This window comes from Scophthalmus maximus, chromosome 19, assembly GCF_022379125.1.
Source record: "Scophthalmus maximus strain ysfricsl-2021 chromosome 19, ASM2237912v1, whole genome shotgun sequence".
Lineage (NCBI taxonomy): Eukaryota > Metazoa > Chordata > Actinopteri > Pleuronectiformes > Scophthalmidae > Scophthalmus > Scophthalmus maximus.
The window spans coordinates 17,169,515-17,190,973 of record NC_061533.1 but is presented as its reverse complement, the minus strand read 5'-3'; the positions used below and the strand labels follow the sequence as shown (position 1 = coordinate 17,190,973).

Below are 21,459 nucleotides of genomic sequence, written 5' to 3'. Positions count from 1 at the left end.
TTTATTGTCCAGTAGGCACCAAGCGACAATAACACCGTTTGGCTTGAGGATTGAACACTGTATATTTTGTATTGGTTCCCCTAGCAAACGGTCTTTTTCCATGGATGCATGTTGCTCATTCTTGTGCAGCTGCTTCACCCAAACCCCGGGCCGCTCTCCTCCGGACTGCAATAAACCGCCACAGTCTCCTTTCAGAGAGGTTTCCCCCCGTGACAGTCTTTCCAAACTGGTGATGGACATGTCGCCATTGTTTTGCATCTCTGTCGCAATGGGTTTCAAATGGGTCTGTTGACGTTGGTGGATAAAGCAGTCGGTGCTCAGGGGAGGAAGTCGGGGGAGAATAGCTGAAAAGTTTGGCAGTGTCAACCATGCCGTGGTTGAACGGCTCATGAACGGCACTATGGAGAGCAAGAGTTAGGCCCCCAGCAGTCTTTGCTTTTCCCGGGTTGGACCTCAGACTGACTGAGATGGCTCAGCTCCATCCACTCCAAGTAACACTTGTACAGTTTGTGCTGTGTGTGTTTATAGAGAAGCAAACGGAGCCGTGTTGTAAAACACTGTGGTTACTCTGCTGGCGTGGTGACTGGAAGCTGGAGGACGCACGTTGTTCTAGAGAAAATTACGAAATCTCTGGGTCATGCACATCACCACAAAACCTGTCGTTCTGCTCTCTCTGCCGGGGCGGGACGTGACACCAGAGCAGTGCACAGGCCGGACATGTTCGCAAGGGAGATAAAGGTGAAAGGTCACAGATAAAGATAAGACCCCCCCCCCCCCACCACCAGCTGCTAAATGACAAAACAGGTAGGTAGGAGTGAACAGTAATCTGCCCTCAGTGAACAGAGCTTTCATTGAAAGAGAAGAGAAGGGAAATGTCTAACTTCCTGTTGAGACTGCACAGAAGGAGGCTGTGGTGTGTTGCGCGGTGAGTCCATACTGTACACTGTGTCACCTCACGTGTCAGTGTGGCCCGAGCCAAGTGCAACAGGAGGGGCTGCAGGTCAAACAAATCCCTGGGCTGCTTATCTGCTCGTGGCCTCTTGCCTCTGTAAAGCGACGTGAGGTCTCCTCTCCACACGAGGAAGACGCTACTTGAGTGCTCTCGGCTAATGGGCGGAGCAGCGCGCGCTCCACGCGCACGACGCAAGTTTGACCGAGCGCCTTTTTTGTCCAGGCGGCGGCGGCGGCGGCAGATGCACCGTCCAGCCTGCGCCTTAGTCCGCTAGAAGAAGCCACTTAAGTCCAATTAACCGGGAGGGGGGAGGAGCAGGCGGAAATCCACGCATGTAGGCTGCTCCAGCCCAACTCGCTGCTCCAGCTCGCTCGGCTCGACGATGGACACGAGCGCGCCTCCGCCACGACAGCCCGCCGCCAGAGAACAAGTCGCGGCGGCAGCAGCAGCAGCAGCAGCAGCAGCAGCCTCGGGGAGTCAGCAGTGACAGCGCCGGCGTGTATAAAAAAAAAGAAAGAAAGAAAGAAAGAAAGAAAGAAGAAGAAGCTCAGACGTGAGCTCTCGCAGACGGCCGAAGACCTCAGTAAGCCAGGAGCTGCTCCAGGCCCCCGGACGCGCGTCACCCGCCCGGCGACGCGTGCGGAGTTTCCCCTCGTCGGGACTAGTTGGTTGGAGGTGGACCGGACCGGGACCGGGACCGGACCGTCGCCATGGAGACGCACACGGACGTGCTGCTGGTCACCGCCAACGTCGGATCCCTCTTCGACAACGTAAGTAGAGCCACGTTGGAACTACACCGGAGCGCAGCGCTGCCGGGAGGATTATACCTAATGCAGGTACAGGCTCGCAGAGGAAGGGCTTCACCTCGGGTGGCAAGTGGCCTATCACTTATCTTATTGTGATACATCTGTGCCACTACTGGGGTCAGCTGTCGGTGGCATGTCCTCCGTTTTAGTCATCCGCAGAAGAAGCCACGAGCCAAAAGTTGCTCGGCGCGAAGATGACTTGACCTCGCGTGACCTCCTGTCAGTCCGGGTTGACCCGTCACACACACACACACACACACACACACACACAGTGACGCCGAGGGATCAAGCTCGAAATCATGACGTAGAAACCTTCTCCAAGTACCTTAAACAAAACCACAGGCATGTGAGTTAAGTCGAGGGATTAATACTCAGTTTTGGTTGCACGAGATATTGCCCCAGAAATGATTGCGATGGAGACATTATCGTAATTCCAAGACCATTGTTTTTTTCATACTGAATCATGTGAGCTTGCGGTTTAGGCCTATTGGAGAGAAGCGTCATCCAAAGTTTAGACCCAGCAATTTGAACACATGGTTGCCCTTTAGACAAATACTAAGAAATTCATGTTTTCTCTCATTTAAAAGACAAAACCAGGGATTTATTAATCATACGACGAGAACAGATGAGAGGATGGAAGCAGAAGAAGACTTGCCGGACTGTTGTTGACGTTCATTCTTATGTCAGCAGACACGCACCTAGACACAATGGCTGTTATTGAGGTCAATACAAGTGATCGAGTTCATGTACATGTATCGTACGATGAGTCCATAACCTTATTATCGTGACAGGCCTAAAAATATGCACAAATGAAAACATTTAGGTTCTTGTCAAAGAGAGGCTGCCTGCGTAAATAAAGGTTTTAAAAGTCACTGACTGTTTTGTCTCACGACACCTTCACATCATGTCAGTATTCGTGTGTGCGTGCCAAAGCAGCAGAATGTGGACCCGCTCCAGGTGTGTCCTTCCTCTATCACCGCCGCATCTCACAGTCTGTCCCTCATCATCAACCCCTTCATCCTTATCAGACTTTACAGTGTTTACTGCCCCAGCGGTATCACTGTTTTTCATGCTAAGTAAGTTGTAGTTTATAGCCTTTTACAAGGGATTTGAAGAGATCTGACCGTAGTTAAATTATCCTAAACTCTAAATGCAAAATGTTCAGCCGTAGACTGGGCTGACGAAAAACTTTTCGACAGAGGAGGGAGGAGGGCTCTTACGCTCATGGAAATTTGGCTCAGGACCATGTTTCCGGTTGCCCGATCTGGCTTCAATTGAAACATGTTAGATCCCATTGTGGGAAATATGTAAACAGATGACTATCTTCCCCCGGGGGACTTGAGCTTTTCTACTTACTTGGGCCCCTCTATTTCTATAAACAAACCCACCTAAACGTTCACTCAACCTCCGGGGATAAGAGAAAGTCCTTAAGCACCTCACAGGATAAAGCCTCTTGCTGCACAGTGCAGGAGCAGCCGAGTGTCTGAGCGGCTCAGCCAGGGAGACGGTCGACTCTCATGGCTGCTCCGTGCCACATCTCTATGGCACACCACGGAAGCATCCCCCAGGTCACGTCTGTTGTTTCTCCGTAGCTTGTGGAATGACAGACGAGTGCGATTGGTTGTTTTTGTTGCACAGTCTTTTCCCTTTATTCATACAAGTGATGTTAGAGAAATTATCACCTTCTGGAATCGAAATTCAGCTGAGTTCCTTAAGTATTTTCAGATGGCTTGGACCAACAAAGACTTTTTAGGGGCGGTGAGCAATTCTGGAGAAATCTTGTTTGTCTCTTCTGTTGTTGTTGATGAATTTACTGCACTGGCCGGGCCTTGAGCCGGGCCTTGAGCCGGGACTTGAGCCGGGCCTTGAGCCGGGCCTTGAGCCGGGACTTGAGCCGGGCCTTGAGCCGGGACTTGAGCCGGGGCTTGAGCCGGGACTTGAGCCGGGGCTTGAGCCGGGGCTTGAGCCGGGACTTGAGCCGGGGCTTGAGCCGGGACTTGAGCCGGGACTTGAGCCGGGACTTGCCTCTGAAAGTGTCGACGTGTGATATTTTTTACAAACTGTACACACTCAACAAAAAAAAATTCCGGCGCACACACAGAACCAACAGCTGGCGGACCGTGAGGAAATATTAGCTGATTTTTCAAAAAGTCTATTGGATTAAAATGTATTACTGCCCCTTTGATTTATGTATGAACCCTCATCTCTAAAACATGTTTGTCACAGTTACATGTGAATGACCGAAACAGGCTCGTGGACAGACCGGATGATGTTTTCCTGCATTTGTGTGCATGAATAACTATTATATCGTGAAAAAATGATTTGCCAGGAGTCTCTCGGGTCACAATGACTCAACTGCAGTCGCCAATGCTGCACTGTCATGCAAATACACTATGCAAAGCCATTTCTCTGGTGATATGAATGCACCCGGCTACGCAGAGGATTGAGCATGGCCCTTCCACTACCCGGCCGTCCAATTGTGACTCTGTGGTGTGTATAGGCAGCAGCAATATGCAGAGTTTTACGGCGCAGTTGGCGATTGATTAACACCTTTTGATAAAGTAGATAATCCAGTTATAGAGTTGGGCAGGATGCTGCGGCATGAGAATCAGAAACGCAACAGGCTTACTCACTGTCAGAACACAACGTTTCAATTTAAAGAAATAATTGTCACCCCCATGGAGACCTGTCAAGCTGCTGAATAAATTGAAAACAATATCGATTTCAAGCCACAGCGGCAAGGTGTTATTGTGGGAAGAGGTTACGGATAATACGTCTCTCAATATCAGGAAATGACTTGTTTTGAACGGAGAAATGTCCTTAATACTTCCAGTCCCCTTAAACTGACAAAATTGGTAAAGTCTATACACATTTTTCTTTAATATCTACAGTGTAGATGGCAGCCTACCTGTTGCTCCAAACAGAGAAGGATCTGCTTCTCTGTTGAAGTAGCCATCGACCTCGTTGGACACATTGCTGCATGTAAAGTTTATCTGCCTGCTTTTCTCATACATGTTTTAAAGTAGGCTAGACTCAACTGCAAAGTGGCCATGCAATATTAAACCCACCAAGGCCAGGACACCCATCCCCGGTGTGTCCATCGTGGCCAGATTATAACAGGGGCAGCTGAACTTCCTGGAACGTGCAACCAATGGAATATAGGATAATATTTCCTGATGCCCCTATTGTTCGTTTTAACCTGCTCGGTGTTTCCTGTCTGTGATTGACGACAACTCGTTTTCCACTAGATCTGTTTTCAGTTAGTCGGGAATGTCATTTTTTTTTTTAAATCTATATTTTATTAATTTTGTTAATAATTGTTGTAATATGGCCCCCAAATTTAATATCTAATACATCTAATATCACCCTTCCAGCTCTCATCAGCGGCATATCCAGTCCAAGATTGAAATAATGTTATGGCGTGTCTGTAGCATTAGCTAGCTCACTTGGTTCGGGCTAGCTCTCCAGTTATAACGGCTGAATATACTGTATCATCAACAGTGATGCTGCACCACTATGCAGTCCTGAAGAAAAATTGGAAATGAGGTACAATAAGAATGGAAAAGACAAAACCACAAGCACAAAAACAAAACATTGGAGCTGCAACAGTTAATCGATTAGTCAATAAGTAATCGATTAGTAAATTAATCGCCAACTATTTTGATAATCGATTAATCGGTATAATTCAAGTAGTTTATACGAAAAAAGGTCAATATTCTCTGATTTTAGCTTCTTTAATATTTATATTTTCTGGTTTCTTTGCTACTCTATGACAGCAAAGGGACAACACTAACACCACCATCAGGAAAACCTATAACTTAATTACTAATGTATACCTTTTGTCTACTTACTATTATTTATTTAAAATCATTATAATTATAATTTATTACTTCTCTCTTCATATGCATAGTTACCACTGTACAAATAAAGTAATTAATTCATCCCTCTGTCTCTCTTCATTCCCTTTCTTTGCTACCTCATCACTTCTCTCTCTCCACTGTATTCTCCCTCCTGATCTCTCTGTTTTTGAACCCGTCCGCCCGATTCCCCCTCCTCTCACATTCACTCACACCTACACACGTATAGATTAGAATTCTTCACAATAGTCCACCCTACTCTAAATATTACCCCCATCATATTTATCTTTTTATTCATCCTTCAATCAGTTTTTCTTTCTGTTATTTTGTCTGCTCGTTTGTTTGCATCCTATTGTAAGTCTCACTGCCATTGTTGTAGCCCACCCTTTATGTTTTTCACCAAATGTGTAAATGTGTCTTGCTCTACTAAATTAAATCACAGTCTTTTTAAATGCTGCACTGATGACATATGGAGAGGAAATAAAATGTTGAAAGGGGCCACAAGATTAATGGTTAAATGTGTGCCAGAAAATTACAGAAACAAATTAATCAAATAAAAGTCAGAGTTTACTGTTTATTAGTCTGCTAATGATTTGAGGTGAAAGGAAAACTTACTAATATATATGTTAATATATCATATTATATTGTATTATTTTGCTCTGCCCTTTACTCTGACTTGCTCCTACTTATGACACCCTGTCAAATGAGATAAATTATATTATGTTCCTTATTGTGCTTATATCCTCTAGTTGTTCTACATGTAGTTCTCATTTATTTCATTTTATTTTATTCCATTTTGAGCACTCATTTCATTCTATTCTGTACTCACCTTGTCTTTGGGCTGCTGAATTTCCCCATGGGGATCAATAAGTTATTTTCTTATCTTCATTTATTATAGATATATTCAGGTATGTTCTTGACTTGTCCTTTAACTGTTTGCTACTTTTTAGTAGTTTTCCTGAGCCATCACAGCTTTAGATGCAGGTGAACATCAACAACTTAAAACTACAGTGTGTAATATTTAGAATAACTTCCTCACAGAAAATTAATACATTGTACATTACTATGTGTTCACATATGTATAGATGTTTTTTCATCAACTTTGAATGAGTTCAATATAGTTACATGAGGTGGCCCGACCTCCGTGTAGGTCGCCATGTTTGCTTCCCATTGAATTTTCAGCGCTGCCGGAAACCTGACATGGAATTAGCAGTGCGCCGCCGTAAAGTGTACCTGTCGAGTGCTCAGTTGGTTGTGGTTTGCAACTTTACCACCAGATGCCGCCAGAAAAGCACCACAATTACACACAAGGGCTTTAATAGCTCATTTCCCCCAGGATTGTATCAAAAGCTAAGCTAAGCTAATTGAGAGAATATTGGACTGGATGTGTTGATGGGCAACTGTTTGTGGACTTTTTTGCCATGACAACTTAATTTTCTTTATGGACATGATCTGTTAATGTCATAGTGTTTACATGTTGTTGCACTGCTTCCATGGTGGACAAAAAAAAAAAGATTAACTCAGGTTTAATCTTTTAGATATTTGCACTGTCTCTTTCAGGAAGATTGTAAAATGTTGATGGTTTTTTCTCTTTGTCATTTTCTAGTTGGGTGAAATTCAAAGTGAATGGTTACAAGAACTGTATAAGGTAGGTGTGGGCCTCCTGGGTTTTACATTAATTATATACACTTTTAAACATCTTTACTTTCACTACTGTCATATGTTTCTCTTACGCTGTTTTCTGACATGCACCGAAGTCATTTTCCAGAAAATTTCCAGCGTATGCGAGAATACAAATGTCGTTTTCTCGACAGTATGGTGTAGTTCAGGCAAAATAAAAGAAAAAAATGGTGTTACGTAGTTGGTTCTAGACCACTTTTCTAGGCTGCTGCTGCTGCATCATCATCATCACACTGATGACATCCCAACTTACACAACTGCACCATGTTCCTCTGGAAAACAGATACTGTGCCGATAACTGATGACGCGGCCACACCAGCCGCTCAGAAATTCAATAAGAGAACAACTCCACATGACCTCTAATGGATCGTTGACTTCATCCTGTAGCACACAGCGTTGAGCCTCCTCACTCATCATGACTCTGTAATGACTGAGACCTGTTTGCTCTGCTATGTCACAGACTATCCACAGATACCAGCCACAGTTCATTGCCCTGCACTTCCAGGAGGTGGGAGGGAAGGACTACATGGTTAACATGGGCCATGCAGAAGACTTCTTCTGGTAGGAGTTATGTGCATAATTCATCATTCCATGTTCCCTTGTCAAGTCTTATCCTTCCTTCCTAATATCTTTAATTTGATCCCAAACTTTTACACAGCAGTATTTCTTGGATCCATACAGGGCTGCACGGTGGTGTAGTGGTTAGCACTTTCGCCTCACAGCAAGAATTCTAAGTTCGAATCCCGGTTTTGTGTGGGGTTTGCATGTTCTCCCCGTGTATGCGTGGGTTCTCTCCGGGTTCTCCGGCTTCCTCCCACAGTCCAAAGACATGCAGAATGGTGTTAGGTTCATTGAAGACTCAAAATTGACTGTAGGTGTGAATGTGAGAGTGAATGGTTGTCCGTCTCTGTATGTGGCCCTGCGATAGGCTGGCGACCTGTCCAGGGTGTACCCTCCCAATTTCTGAAAGCCCAAGCTAACATATTTTAAGAATTTTGAACCTGTGAAGCTCTGGCAGTTAATATACTATTTCTATTCTTAAAAAAATATATTTTTATATTATATATATATATATTTTTTCTCATACTTTTGATACTTTTATTGCGCTATGCAAATACATTTGCCTTGCCTTCCCTTTAAAATGATTTAAAAACTTAAATAATCATCCAAATTTTCGCAGATTAATGGTTTAATCTCTTCCCCCTCTACATCCAAAGGAACAAGCTTTGTAGTTCTGTTGTGGCCCACCGGTTGACCTTTTGTGGTCTATTGTTTCTAGGAGCATCGAGTCCAATGAAGAAATGAAAGACTACAACAGGGTCTGCATCTATGTTGACAACCAGTTCCAAGCAGAGGCCGGCTTCACGGTGAGAAACACGAAAAAGGTGTAGTTCACACCTGCCTCCACTAGATGGGGTCCTCCTCCATGTTAGTGCTCGGCGGCAGCTGGAGCTGTTGGATGTACAGTGTCTGCTGTTGAGTGACGAGGAGCTGGTTGAAAGGTTGCAAACTGCAGGGAGGCACCATGAAAAATGATCATGCTTTTTGTGTAACACCAATTTTGGAGCATAAATCAGGTTAATCCGAGAAATTCTTTCTTATAGTTTAAATGTTTGTATTTAATCATAGACTGACATTTGAAGTTATGGATTCACTATAGGCTTTTGGCCTATAATGAATCCATAACTTCCATAACCGCTCCCTGATACAGGAACTGACGGCATGTGACTGCTACCGGAAGTGTGATAAAAAAACATTTAATCACATGTAATCAAAATAAATGAGACTGGAGTGAAATTCATTGTGCTCGTAAAACGTTGTGTCTCCCCAAAGCAATTCTGACTGTGAAAAGTCAATATTAAATATGTGTGTATATATATATATATATATATATATATATATGTATGTATATATATATATATGAGGGCTGCAACAATTAATCGATTCATCGATTAGTAATCGATTACTAAATTAAATGAATCGCCAATTAATTTGATAATCGATTAATCGGTTCAAGTAGTTTTTAAGTCAAAATTCTCATCTTAAATGTGAATATTTTCTGGTTTCTTTTCTCCTCTGTGACTGTAAACTAAATATCTTTGGTGTGTGGACAAAACAATCTTGGTGTTTGGGAAACACAATTGGTATTTTTCACCATTTTATGACATTTTATGGACTATTATGAAAATAATCATTAGTTGCAGCCCTAAGCAGAGACTGTTGTGTAAGTGAAAGCTTTCTGTTCCTGAGGAAGACCAGGAAATTACATATAAGAGAGAAACTGGTGGAATTCTACCCTCAAGATACTGCAGTCGGTTTGCAGATATATCCTCCTCACTGGGATCAGAAATTCTTGTGTCTGTGTGTGTGTGTGTGTTTGTGTTTATGGGTTCGGTTTCACGCATCAAGCTCCGACGTGAAAAACAGCCTTACGCAAGGGAGCTAGATCTCAAAGATACACCTAAAAAATATTTTGTAGTAGTTACATAATGTTGGCAGGAGATATTTTTCAAGATAGGTTTGATATGTCAATCATGCCACTACCTACTGTACCTCTCTTATCATCATGTTCCCAGAGTCTGTCTGCATAGCTGAACTCTGAGTTGTGTGCCATCACGTACTGTATCTTCCAGGGCGTTGCTCGGGTCATGAGCTCAGCGTCAGTGTCCACACCGTACCGCATCCGGACGGCCATGTTTTGGGTGACCTCACACAGCCCACTGAAGTTGTACAGCGTCTTTCTTGGAATTGAATTGTGCTTGTAATTGCTCATAACATGTTTGTCAGTGTTAGTTTGTGCATTGGTTGGGGGTAACACCTCCCCAGTGGAGAGAGGTGGCTGAGTACCTCTTAAACTATTAACCCTCACTCCTCCCAGGTGATACCCTCACACTACATGTCTGACAGTAGGGGTCAATGGCAGCATCTGTAGACTGAAGGTGTGTGAAGTAAAAAGGGGAAAGTCAATGGCCAGGTGTGGGGGAGACAGGCCAAACTCAATACATTTAACTCTAGATTAAAACTATTGATCCCAGCCTATTTGTGCACGATAAATAAAGTGTGAGAGGGGGTTGGAAGACAGCTGGGACTAAGTTTCCCCTGCGCTCGAGTGTTTGCACCCTCCACTCTTTGCCCTGAGAGGGTTGCGCCCCCCCGCCACCAACCCTAATGCCTCATTCTCATTTCGCCGGTGCCACCTGCATTGATTTTCAATTTGTTTCCCATTGGCTGCAGATCATCAGTTATGTGGCCAAGAGAGAGTTTGGGGGGTTCTCCTTTCAGAGCTGCAGCAGTGGCGGGGGCAGACTTGCATGCATTCCCAGTACAAATGGTGTTTTGATAAAAAATCACTTGTAAGTCAATATTTTTTTATTAAACTGTGCACAAACCTGATTGATGAAGATCGGTGCTTGGCAGAGTATGTGGAGGAGAATGTGTATCTGTGTTTGAGTGTGTGCATGTGCACTTTGCTGCACGGGTTTAACACAATATTGTTTACCAACGTAAACACGGCCACATTTAGGTTTGTTTTTTGTGGTGAGCTAATCATCTGACTATCATCCTTGAATTTCTAACAAGAAAAATAATTTTTGCATCTCTTTTCACCTAAAATAACATTGTAGCCTTTTCCAGACCTGCTCCTCGAAAAGATTTGTCAGTTGGCAATTTGTTTAAAAAAAACCCTCAAAAAAAAAAAACCCAGGCTTGTTTAAATAAATCTGTGGCCATGCACTAACCTCACTGCCTTAGTTTGGACAAGTTGGTCACTAATTGGTCACCGGAGCCGACAATGGAGACTCCTCCATTTTATTAAATGAGGAGGACTTTGGCACAGAAGATAAATGATCTCTTCAGGGAGAGATCTCTCATGCTCTGGCTGGATGGGGATGGGGTGGGGTGCACAGTGGTCCGTCACGCCCCGAGCCCTCTGATCGCTGGCTTATTTCCCCCCCCCCCCCAGTCACAGCGGCAGCAGTGGCAGACAGCAGGCCTACTGCCTAATACCTTTTAAATTGTTTTAATTTTCTGTCTTTATTGATCTCACAGGGCATGATTAATCAGATCAGTGGAGCAGGCAGTTAGTACATTAAAAATTGTCAGCCCTATGTCAGGGATGATTGGGTGCTGAAGTGTGTGTCTGAGGGATAGCATGTGGATGTGTTGTGCAGCTATGCGTTGGCGTTGTGCGTCTAAATTCTTTAAAGTTTCATGTGTCTCTGGGAGAGTAACGATACACTGTGTCGTACTGTATATCGTTCAATACGAGGCTCACAATTCAACTCCCGCGATGGGGATATAAACAATTCAATCCATCATCTCAGCATTCCTGTGTCTGTTTTTGCCATCATATTTAGTTGTTTTGGTTTCATTGTAAATCACTGCTGAGAAACCACTCTAGCTGGGTCCAACAGAGATTTATCGTAACATTTTATTTTAAAAGTGAAATATTTTATACTTTTATGAAGTTCAAAGTTTCAATTTGAAAATGGAAATATATGTTTAGTCACTCCGTAATTGTGTGGACTAAACATCAATGTCTTGCCTTTGGTCATTTTCTTATGCTCTTTGCAGCAGCTGTCTCAAAGTAAAGTTGTGTACGAAAAAGATAAGAGTAATGTTCCATTTTAGTAGGATTTGTCTTGCGTTTTTTTTCTTCTCTTATTTTTTTAGATGTTTATTTTCCGAAGTGATTTAACTGAAACCGATCTTTCATACGTTAACTCTGTGTTACTCCCGTGTGAATTTTTTTCCTATATTGTAAAAATGTATGTTCTTTTTTCTCTGCAGGCTCTGGGGAGCATGTACTTCATCCACAAGACACTGAACAACATCTATCAATATGACTTTAATGGTAAAAACTTCACATCTTACATGTGACATTTATATTGATTCTTAGTAATTTTATTATTATTCGTGAGCTTGTGATAGAGCAATATATCACAAATTTCCTTCTTAAAAATCAAAGGGAGGGATAGTAGCTCAAAGTAAACCCCCTCCCATTTGCACCCAGTGCTGTTTTGGTGATGGTACACAAATGGCTCATACCGTCAATGTTGTGTATGATTGTAATACTCTTGTAATTATCTTTTATATATATATATATGTATATATATACACATTTGTATATATGTATATATATATGTATGTATATATGTACACATATGTATATATATATATGTATATATATGTATATATGTATATATGTGTGTGTGTATATATATATGTGTATATATATATGTATATATATATGTATATATATATATATATATGTGTGTATATATATATATGTATATATATATGTGTATATATCAGGAATAGCAAAACATTTCTCTGTGTATAATGACAGTTTGATGGCCACCCCACTTGGCCATGTATTTGCAAAGACCCTGAATTTAAAGTGGAGCTGTTATTTTCCTGCTGCATAGTCCAGTCACGTTAGGTGTGAAAAAGCTCCTCACAAAAGCTTATGGAAGAACCATAAACATCCTGGAGCTGCCACTCGCTGTACGGCCCAAAGCGATTGTTGTTCGCCAAACGCCGTCTAATGGCTCGCTTATAGATTCCCTCATCACGTACGCCGCTCTGATGAGGTTAACACCAGTTTATTGATTGCTGTTTGCATGTTTTCTCACTCTTTTACATGTCACGCCTCTCTCTCCCCCCCATCCCCATCCCTATGCCTGCCTCCCCCTCACAGTTAAGGATTTCAAAGCGGTGTCAGGCCAGAACAGGTACGTGGGCTCTCTGGACGGGGTCACCACAGTGGAGAAAGAAAAATTCCCAAAGAATTTCTGGCCGGATGTGAGTACGCGCGCATGAGTGTGCATCCGTGTACGCTCGCATTTTGTGTGTCCGCGGTGTGTTAGGGAAGGGGGGGGAACATGTGGGCCACAGGGAGATGCTGGGACAAATGAGTCTACTGGGGCTGTAGGGGCTGTCAGCCTGCCCTGACAGGGAGATGAGACAAATTATGTGAGAGAATCAATAATTATCAGTTTGGCCCTTCGAAGACATGGAGCGATGCTGTTTACTGACTCACTCTAATCTGTCTCTGTTGCAGTTCAAGTGGTCCAGAAAGGGCTTCATGAGGACCCGCTGGATCATACACAACCAGTATGTACTGCCCACTGACCTGACAAACCAGTCGAGGTCGGCCCAGAATTGCTTTCGCTTTTGGTTCTTTATTGACCTTTCCAGTTACGGGAAGAACGCTCCTGATAACAGATACTAAAGTAGTACTCCTGTGACCGGAAAGCCTCTTAACAAATTTTGAAAGCCTGTATTTTCATTTTGTTTTGGTTCTTTGTTCAACAGCACAAGAAGCCCTGGCTACTAAAGTTATCATGACACGAGAGCTTAAAGAAAAAATAGTCATCAGTGATCTGTTAAAACATAGGCCAGCTCTTACGCCATCTCAGAGGAGGGCTGAGTGAGCTTTATGTTTTAACTACTGCTTGTTAAACACATCTCCTCATACTTTAAGTATACGATATCCCCCCTTATTTTTTTATTAATTTTTATTGTAAATCTAGTTCATTGTAGCAGCTGAAGACGCAGACGTTTCCCTCCAGCAGCTTGTGGCGATCAACAGAAAGAGTGAATGTTGGCCGTAGCCAGGCCATTAGTTTTCGTTTGGACGGGAATCCAGACATGAACTAGTTCCCTATGACGACTTTATGAGGTGGTAATGTAATGTCAATGTTGCATTTGCAGCTCTATGAACCCAAGAAGCCGAATAACAGTGAATGCAGGTTAAGCGCACAATAGCTTACGCTCAGATTCCAAAATTTGCCTAAATAAAAAAGTGCAGAATTCACAAACTGAATAATTCAATCTGAGACCAGACATTTGATATCCACTTTACATACTTGACAGTTTTCACATTTGGGGTTGTACCCTCCTCCCCAGCCCTCCCTCGGAGCAGTTTGAGCTCTTGTCACATTTATGAGCTGTTATTCACTGCTGCTGCTGCGGAGGCTCAAGCTCACACCTTCTACGCTCTCATCACCCAAGCTGCTATTCTCTCCCGTCGACGTTTTGACACAAACTTTGTTGCCCTGGTGCTAATTCCAATTTTTATTTAGTGAGCAGAGAACGAATCTGCTGCGACAGCCCGTGTCCTCGGATGCAGCGTAGTCACTGTTTGCTCCGTCGTCTCGTTACCTGGTGGCAATAACAGCAGGAGCCCACATCACGTTGTGAGTCAGAGCAGCCCGTTTTGTCGGGGGCTCATTAATTGTCTCCCAGTGACAGCCGAAGAAAAGGAGTGGACGCTCGGCACAAAAGACAAATGTACCTGTTTGTGTACTCGGCATTAACACGTGTCCACTCGCTGATAAGGGAGCTTTTTGACACCTGCATTGGCAAATACACACAGACACAGACACACACAGACACACACACACACACAGACACAGACACACACAGACACACACACACACACCCACCCCACATACATGCTCGCCTTCGAATGCAGATTCCTATCTTCCTCCTCCATCTGTTGTATATCACTATATTTTGCCCTAAAGGGTGTGTGCTTATGTGTTTGTGTGCGTTCTCCTCACAGAGGTCTGGACCTGGTCAATGTCCACCTGTTCCATGATGCCTCCAACCTAACTGCCTGTGAATCCAGTCCATCCGTTTACTCAGCCAACCGCAGAAACGCCCTCAGATATGTCATCAACAGGTCTGGTTCGCTGCTGTGTAAAAATGCGATTTGTGAAAACCGCCAACAGAACATATGTATTGATGTAAACATCCACTGAGTTAAACTAAAAAGTGCAATTTAACACTTGACTAAATGAACTCAAGGAGTGTTGGATGGTGTCCTGGCTGTCACACAGCTTTTCTTTTATCTTGTAAACAGGATATTTCATACGCTCTTACTACAATAAGTGGACTGTCCTGAAAATCACATCACATTTATGTGAATTTGTCCACACTCATCCGCGTGACTTTGTTTCCAGGGTATCAGATAGCCGCTACTCTCCGCTGCCGTTCTTCCTGTTTGGAGATTTCAACTTCCGTCTGGACACTCTCAGTCTTGTCCAGGTACGTTGTTTTTATATGACGTGAGTACGTTTGTTTTTTTCCCCCTGAAGCTTGCGTGAAGGATGTTTGTCAGTGCCTTCCCTGTGTCTGTGTTTCCGTACGCAGCATCTGTCCACTGAGGCAGATGTGCAGACAGTGAGGAAGGACAGCAATGAAGTGGAGAAAATCATCTGGGAAGAGAAGGACAATGACCACCAGGCGAGTAAATCAGTTGGGACGACAGCTTGACATTTTATTTTTTAAGTGCTGCCGGCGATTCACTTGCTCTCACTCCTCGTGCAGGTGTTGCTCCACATCGAGGAGAAAATGTTTGCCTACCTGCACCAGGCCTATTTCAGGGAGGACAACGTCCCATCGGTGAGAACATGACCTCAACTTTCACCCACAAAGCCCATCGGGTTCACCGCAGTCTCACAGAAACTCTGTGATGCAACTAACGTACAATTCAGCCGGCTGCTTAGCAACTATCTGGCATAACTTCGCCGATTATAGATAAGATCCTATCAGCGGAAATAAAGCCATATGAATGACAGCACTGTAAATACAAAAGCTCACAGGTAAACAAAAACTGATAACCGTGACCGTAAATTGGCTTTTCACCAACAAAATACAAAATCATGCCGTGAGTGAGAACAACATCCTTTTCACTCACAGCTTGATTTTTCTTTTTTTTTTTCATGTGTTGAGATTTTCCATAGCTACTAATCAGTGACGTCTTCAATTCTTCAGCTTTTGAAATATGACAAAGAAGTCGCAGCCTTCCATGATGTTATTAGGGAAGAGGACATCACATTTCCCCCGAGGTAAGGCTGAAAACGTGTTGAGTAGAAGCTCCCAACTCGGCTTCAATCCATCTCGTGAACTGAGGTTTCTTTTTCTCTCGTCTCGTCCTCAGCTACCCCTACAGTGAGGAGCACGCTAAACCAACCCAGTACATGAACACTCGCTGTCCTGCCTGGTGTGACCGCGTCCTCATGTCTCACGCTGCCCAAGAGTCCATCCATGACAGGGTCCGTCGGCGCACACTGTCTCTGTGTTTAGGGCTAAAACCTTTCATACAACTGTTGTGAAAAGGATTATACAGATTATTCAACTTTGTATTCAAGTTCATCACAAGATTAGTGCCATTTATCCTAAAAAACAAGCAATGAGTGTGCCAATAGTTAGTATATTAAATTAGCAAATGAGGCATCAACATCTTTAAATGTACCATGTTTCATTTGAAAGAACATTCACTCGTAGTCCTTCTGTTAAAAAAACATGTAGCAGAATCCGAATCTTAAGTTGAAATATGTGCTCACTGGTTCATTATCTACCCTTTGCACTGTGCTGTGGAGAATCGCATCGTCATGAATTCCAACGCAGTTTTGTCTTCCTATTTTGTTTTGTTACTCGTCCAAATGACGTAGAAGCTCATTTGTCTTTTCAGAGCGACGACGGCGAGAGGGGCGTTGTTTACAACACAGTGGGCCCTAACGTCTGCATGGGAGACCATAAGGTAACAGTGGAAATGGCATTATGAGGCCGAGGCAAACAAAGCATTCATGCAGCGTAACTCCGGCGTGTTCTTTTGCTTTTCCTGCAGCCCGTTTTCCTGTTCTTCTCATTGAAGACCAATGACCATTGACTTGGTTCCTTCTCAAGGGTAAGAGCGTGTGCGTGCGTATACTGTACAGCACGTGGAGGTGTAGATGTGTCTATGTGTGGATTCCGGAGGGAGGATTCAGAGTGTGAGAGCGATCACAGTAATCTTGCTCCGGCCCCTGGAGAGCCATAACCCAGGCTGGCCCAGTGGAGTCAGGATATGAACTAAGATGAAGTGCCTGTGGGACACTAGCACTCCTTTGTGTCCAGTGTAGTTGGAGCACAAGCGATCAGCACCTATCACTGATCTATGTCTATTGAATCCTCTCCACTGTCACTGTGGCTCCGCACTAAGTGCATTGCGGGCCCGCGTTTCATTAATTACCATGTGGACGGTCGGCCGGAGAGACATACATTGTGCCGGACAGCGTATTGGCATTTTTACGGCAATGATTTTGTTTTGCTGCCGTTTAAATGTATTTGTTGCTATTTCATGAGGGCCCTGCAAAATGATGAGTTGCACGCGACGAAGGGACTTCAAATATTTTTCCTATTGTATTTTTAAAAGACAAAAAGTTCATTCTGTACAGCAGTGCACGCTTGGTATTTCTCAGGCCACATTTGAGCTCAGAGGGAGTCTTGTATCATGTATGCAATTCAGGTTGATAATGTTGGCTGCCAAAAGCATCTAACTTGGTGTTAATACTTTTAAATAAATACTTTTAATATCCTTCTATAATCCCTGAGAGCAAGATACAGTTGAGTCCTACTTTATATCTACTCTCATTCCTGTGTGTGTGTGTGTGTGTGTGTGTGTGTGTGTGTGTGTGTGTGTGTGTGTGTGTGTGTGTGTGTGTGTGTGTGTGTGTGTGTGTGTGTGTGTGTGTGTGTGTGTGTGTGTGTGTGTGTGTGTGTGTGTGTGTGTGTGTGTGTGTGTGTGTGTGTGTGTGTGTGTGTGTGTGTGCAGGACCCAACCTCGGAGCTCCACCAGAGGGTAATCAGCGTGATGGTTACCCACTACAACCCACCCGTCTGCACGGTCAACACCCCTCACATCACTGGTGTCTCTGATCTGCCCTCACCGCCACATCCTGTCGACCTCAGCTTTAGTGACTTGAGCACTGATTCATTTACAGCTGTCACGGATTTCTGAGGGAGGTTTTCTTCTCACTCTCAGACGTCCCCTGACCTGAAAACCCAGTGACACTGAGGATGTCATCAGAGTTCCTGTGTTGTTGTTTTGTTGTTGTTGTTGTTTTTTAATGGCAACAAACAATGATGTGAATACTCAAGTGTGTGACTCTGGACCGGGCCCTTTACATGGATGTGTACATGTAGATGTAAATATACAATATTCCCAAATTTTTGATTTTAACTGTTGCATTTTGCAAAAAAAATCTTAATTTACAGGCAGCCAGCACATCACAAATATAGTCTACTTCATTCACCCTCAGTACTGTAATTTCCACTCAGTAAGTTAGAAGTCTAATTTCAGTCATGAATCATGATGCAGTATTATGAACCATGGTTAAAGTAACTTATAGTTTAGGATTTAGAAGAATATTGGTATTGTCATGAGCCATAGTGTATGTAAAAATTCAGTCAACTTAAAAAAAAATATGGGATCAAGATCTGTAAATCCGCACTACAGACTCACGGGGCGTGCTTTTATTTCGTATTTCTTCCCAACGTTAGTTCAGGTAAGTTATTTAGGACAGTAAGCAAGATTTAAAAATGCAGTGGAGGAATGCCTCTATCTCTATTTCCTGGTCACATCTTCGGTCAGATGTCCTCGATAGATATGCATGTACAACAAATTACTTCACACAGAGCAGATTTAACTGTGTCAAATTTCTCCCAATTACATCACTGACTAACCCAATTTTTATAATAGTTTTTGATGAATTTTTTAGATTTTTTTTTAATGGTGACATTATTTGGAAATGACAATAGACTGTCATCAGTTGTTTAAACAGTCAATGAAACAAGTACAACAGTTTCGTCTCTTTATATAAATGCTGTGGGTGGAGGCCGAGATTATTATAATTATTATTATTATCACACAGAAACAGAATCGTCTTTCTGTGTACCAACTCTACATTTATACCATGTGCTTAATTCCACTTAAGTTCTAAAACACAGCAGTCTTCCGTTTTCAGTTTTTGCCGGCCTCACTCAGAGATAGTTATCTTTTGTTTTTCACAGAAATCTAACACGCTGTCCTGGTTTGCATTGACCTCATTTCTTTGCCAAAATTTAACTGTAGGCCTCATATGTTTACTCACAGCTGAATTTGAGTGTTGAGTGTGGATGTTTGAGTCACTCCACAAAATCCTGGTTATATACAGTATATATAAACACAACACGTGTGCACCTACACAACGTAAAGGTCTGCTTTTTTGTATTTCCTAGATTTTTTTTTTGTCTAATTTTTCCCCTTGATTCATATTAGCTTCATACTCTAGCACCAGAGCTGTGATATACTGTATTTCTGGTGCGTGGATTATCGGTTTGATCTGTTTTTAACGACTGAGTGATGTTTAAACATGTTTTTGGTTTCTTGTATTTCCCTTTTTTTTTTGTGAGTGTTTTGTGAAAAATTCTTTTGTCTTAAACAACTTTGTAGTACAGCACACAGTATATATTCTTAGCATAAATCCACAGATATTTATTTTTAGGTTTGGTCTGTCAGTCATATTTGTAGAGAGGGACTGAAGCATCGCCATAACAAGATTAAGTTAAGACTTAAAATCTGTCTGTGTAGATTGAGAACAGTGTAAGTGATTGGTTTCAAGGCCAGTATTACCTTTGGAAGAACTCTGGTCCAACACTACATCATTACTTTTGTAAATAAAATATCACTCTCATAAATATGTTGCATTGTTATTCATTGGCTTTGCCAGGATTGTACTTCACTGTAAGCTCAGTCTATATTTCAACACATTCAGGGATTTGGAGTTTGACAGTTTTGGCTTTTGGGAACAAACACAATCATGATGTAACGATAGAATTCGGTCTGGCCTTTCTGGGGAAATGCCAAAGGAAAAATGTAATGATAGCCATCTACAATCTTCTAAAATCATAAAGCCGCCGCCTCTCTGGCTTTAGCTGATCTTACCTAAATTGACCTTACCTGCTGTCTCCTAAAAGTTACAAGGTGAAAAAAAGATGATACTTTTACATTTTACATTTTCGTTTTACTTCCTCTTTATTGATATGAAGAATGTAAAACCATACTAATGATAACTTTTTGTACTGGTCAAGTGAACAAGATTTATGAAAAATGGACATTAAGCTGGAACTAACTGAACACAAGCGGAACATTGCACTGAATGTCTGTGCCGTGCACTCAGTTTCCATAGTTTTCCAGAATCCGGTCATGGTTTGAGCTGTGCTTATTTTGAGGCAGAAGAAAAATTACGTATAAAACCGAGGAGGTAATCGAACCTGCCCTTTAATGCTGGAAAGGCCTGTCTATTTACGACATGCTGTTCAGACTGAGACTCTTCAAGGGGCGAACAAATCAAGAGACCGATTCCAACTCTTATCACATTTCACGTCATTGTGTGTGGTTATGACAGAGTTAAATCCAGATCTATAGATTTGAAAAAAATCTCAGGCACGTATTTCCACACAGACCGCAAAGATTTCATGATGTCTAATCGCTTTAAAATATTTTCATTATCATGGCCCAATAATAGACTTGCGGGTCATTTACGTAATGGCATAATTGGCGATTTTAAATACAGTGTGTTGTTGGTTCACTCCAGCATATATTGTTGTCTTTGATGCGACTGGCTCAGCAGCATTCTGCTTTTCTTGTCCTTTGGCACAAGCGTCTGACCTGACGTCAGGCCAGATGGAGTCTGAAGTCACTGAGCCTAACTGGTAAATGAGCTGGTGTGCTGCTATTGATTTTATGTTGGGTGATTTTGAGTGGGCTGTGGGGGGTCATTGTCTTCAATTAAGCCGTACCACACTGGTAAATCACACAAGATCCGACCTTTGACCTTTGCACAGCCCTTCAGCTTTTGTGCCGTTTCGCTTGTTGTTTCATTTAAACTGTCACTTGGCAGCAAATGCCCCGGCAGAGATTATAGGCTAATGCAGCAAAATAATGTAATTTTAAATTACAGTTTAACAAATAATCCACAATAATTTATTGCACAATATTTCATTTGTTTTTCTACATTGGGCCATGAACATGTTCCACAAAGTATTTCAATGTGTTCAATGATGAAATCAAAAGGTGTTTAATTTATTTTATAACTCTTCAACATTACACCTCGTCAACACTAATCTATTTCACTATTAAACTATAAAAATTTAACTCAATGTTTACATTACCCACTTTTTTCTCTGCACCATTTTAATGCAAATAAAAATAAATGCCCGCCTTTAATCCGTACATAAACTGATTTAGTGTCATTGAGCGTTAGATCATATTTCATTATCTAAAAACAAAAATCACTGGAAATAGTCGTCTTCAAATGACAAAAAAATCAAATTTCCCATTTATTTTACCTTT

The 21,459-nt window shown here is 42.5% G+C and overlaps 1 protein-coding gene across 1 annotated transcript; it reads left to right on the top strand.

Moving 5' to 3' along the window:
• The first annotated feature begins 859 nt into the window (after positions 1-859).
• Positions 860-19,802, top strand: inpp5l (inositol polyphosphate-5-phosphatase L). Its single transcript, XM_047329003.1, has 16 exons — positions 860-1,722; positions 7,222-7,263; positions 7,756-7,856; positions 8,575-8,662; positions 12,084-12,147; positions 12,994-13,097; positions 13,357-13,409; positions 14,863-14,982; positions 15,263-15,347; positions 15,453-15,545; positions 15,630-15,704; positions 16,077-16,150; positions 16,243-16,357; positions 16,777-16,845; positions 16,933-16,992; positions 17,899-19,802. The coding sequence occupies exons 1-15, from the start codon at positions 1,663-1,665 to the stop codon at positions 16,972-16,974; spliced, it is 1,185 nt and encodes a 394-aa protein (XP_047184959.1). The 5' UTR covers positions 860-1,662; the 3' UTR covers positions 16,975-16,992; positions 17,899-19,802.
• Positions 19,803-21,459: the final 1,657 nt, after the last annotated feature.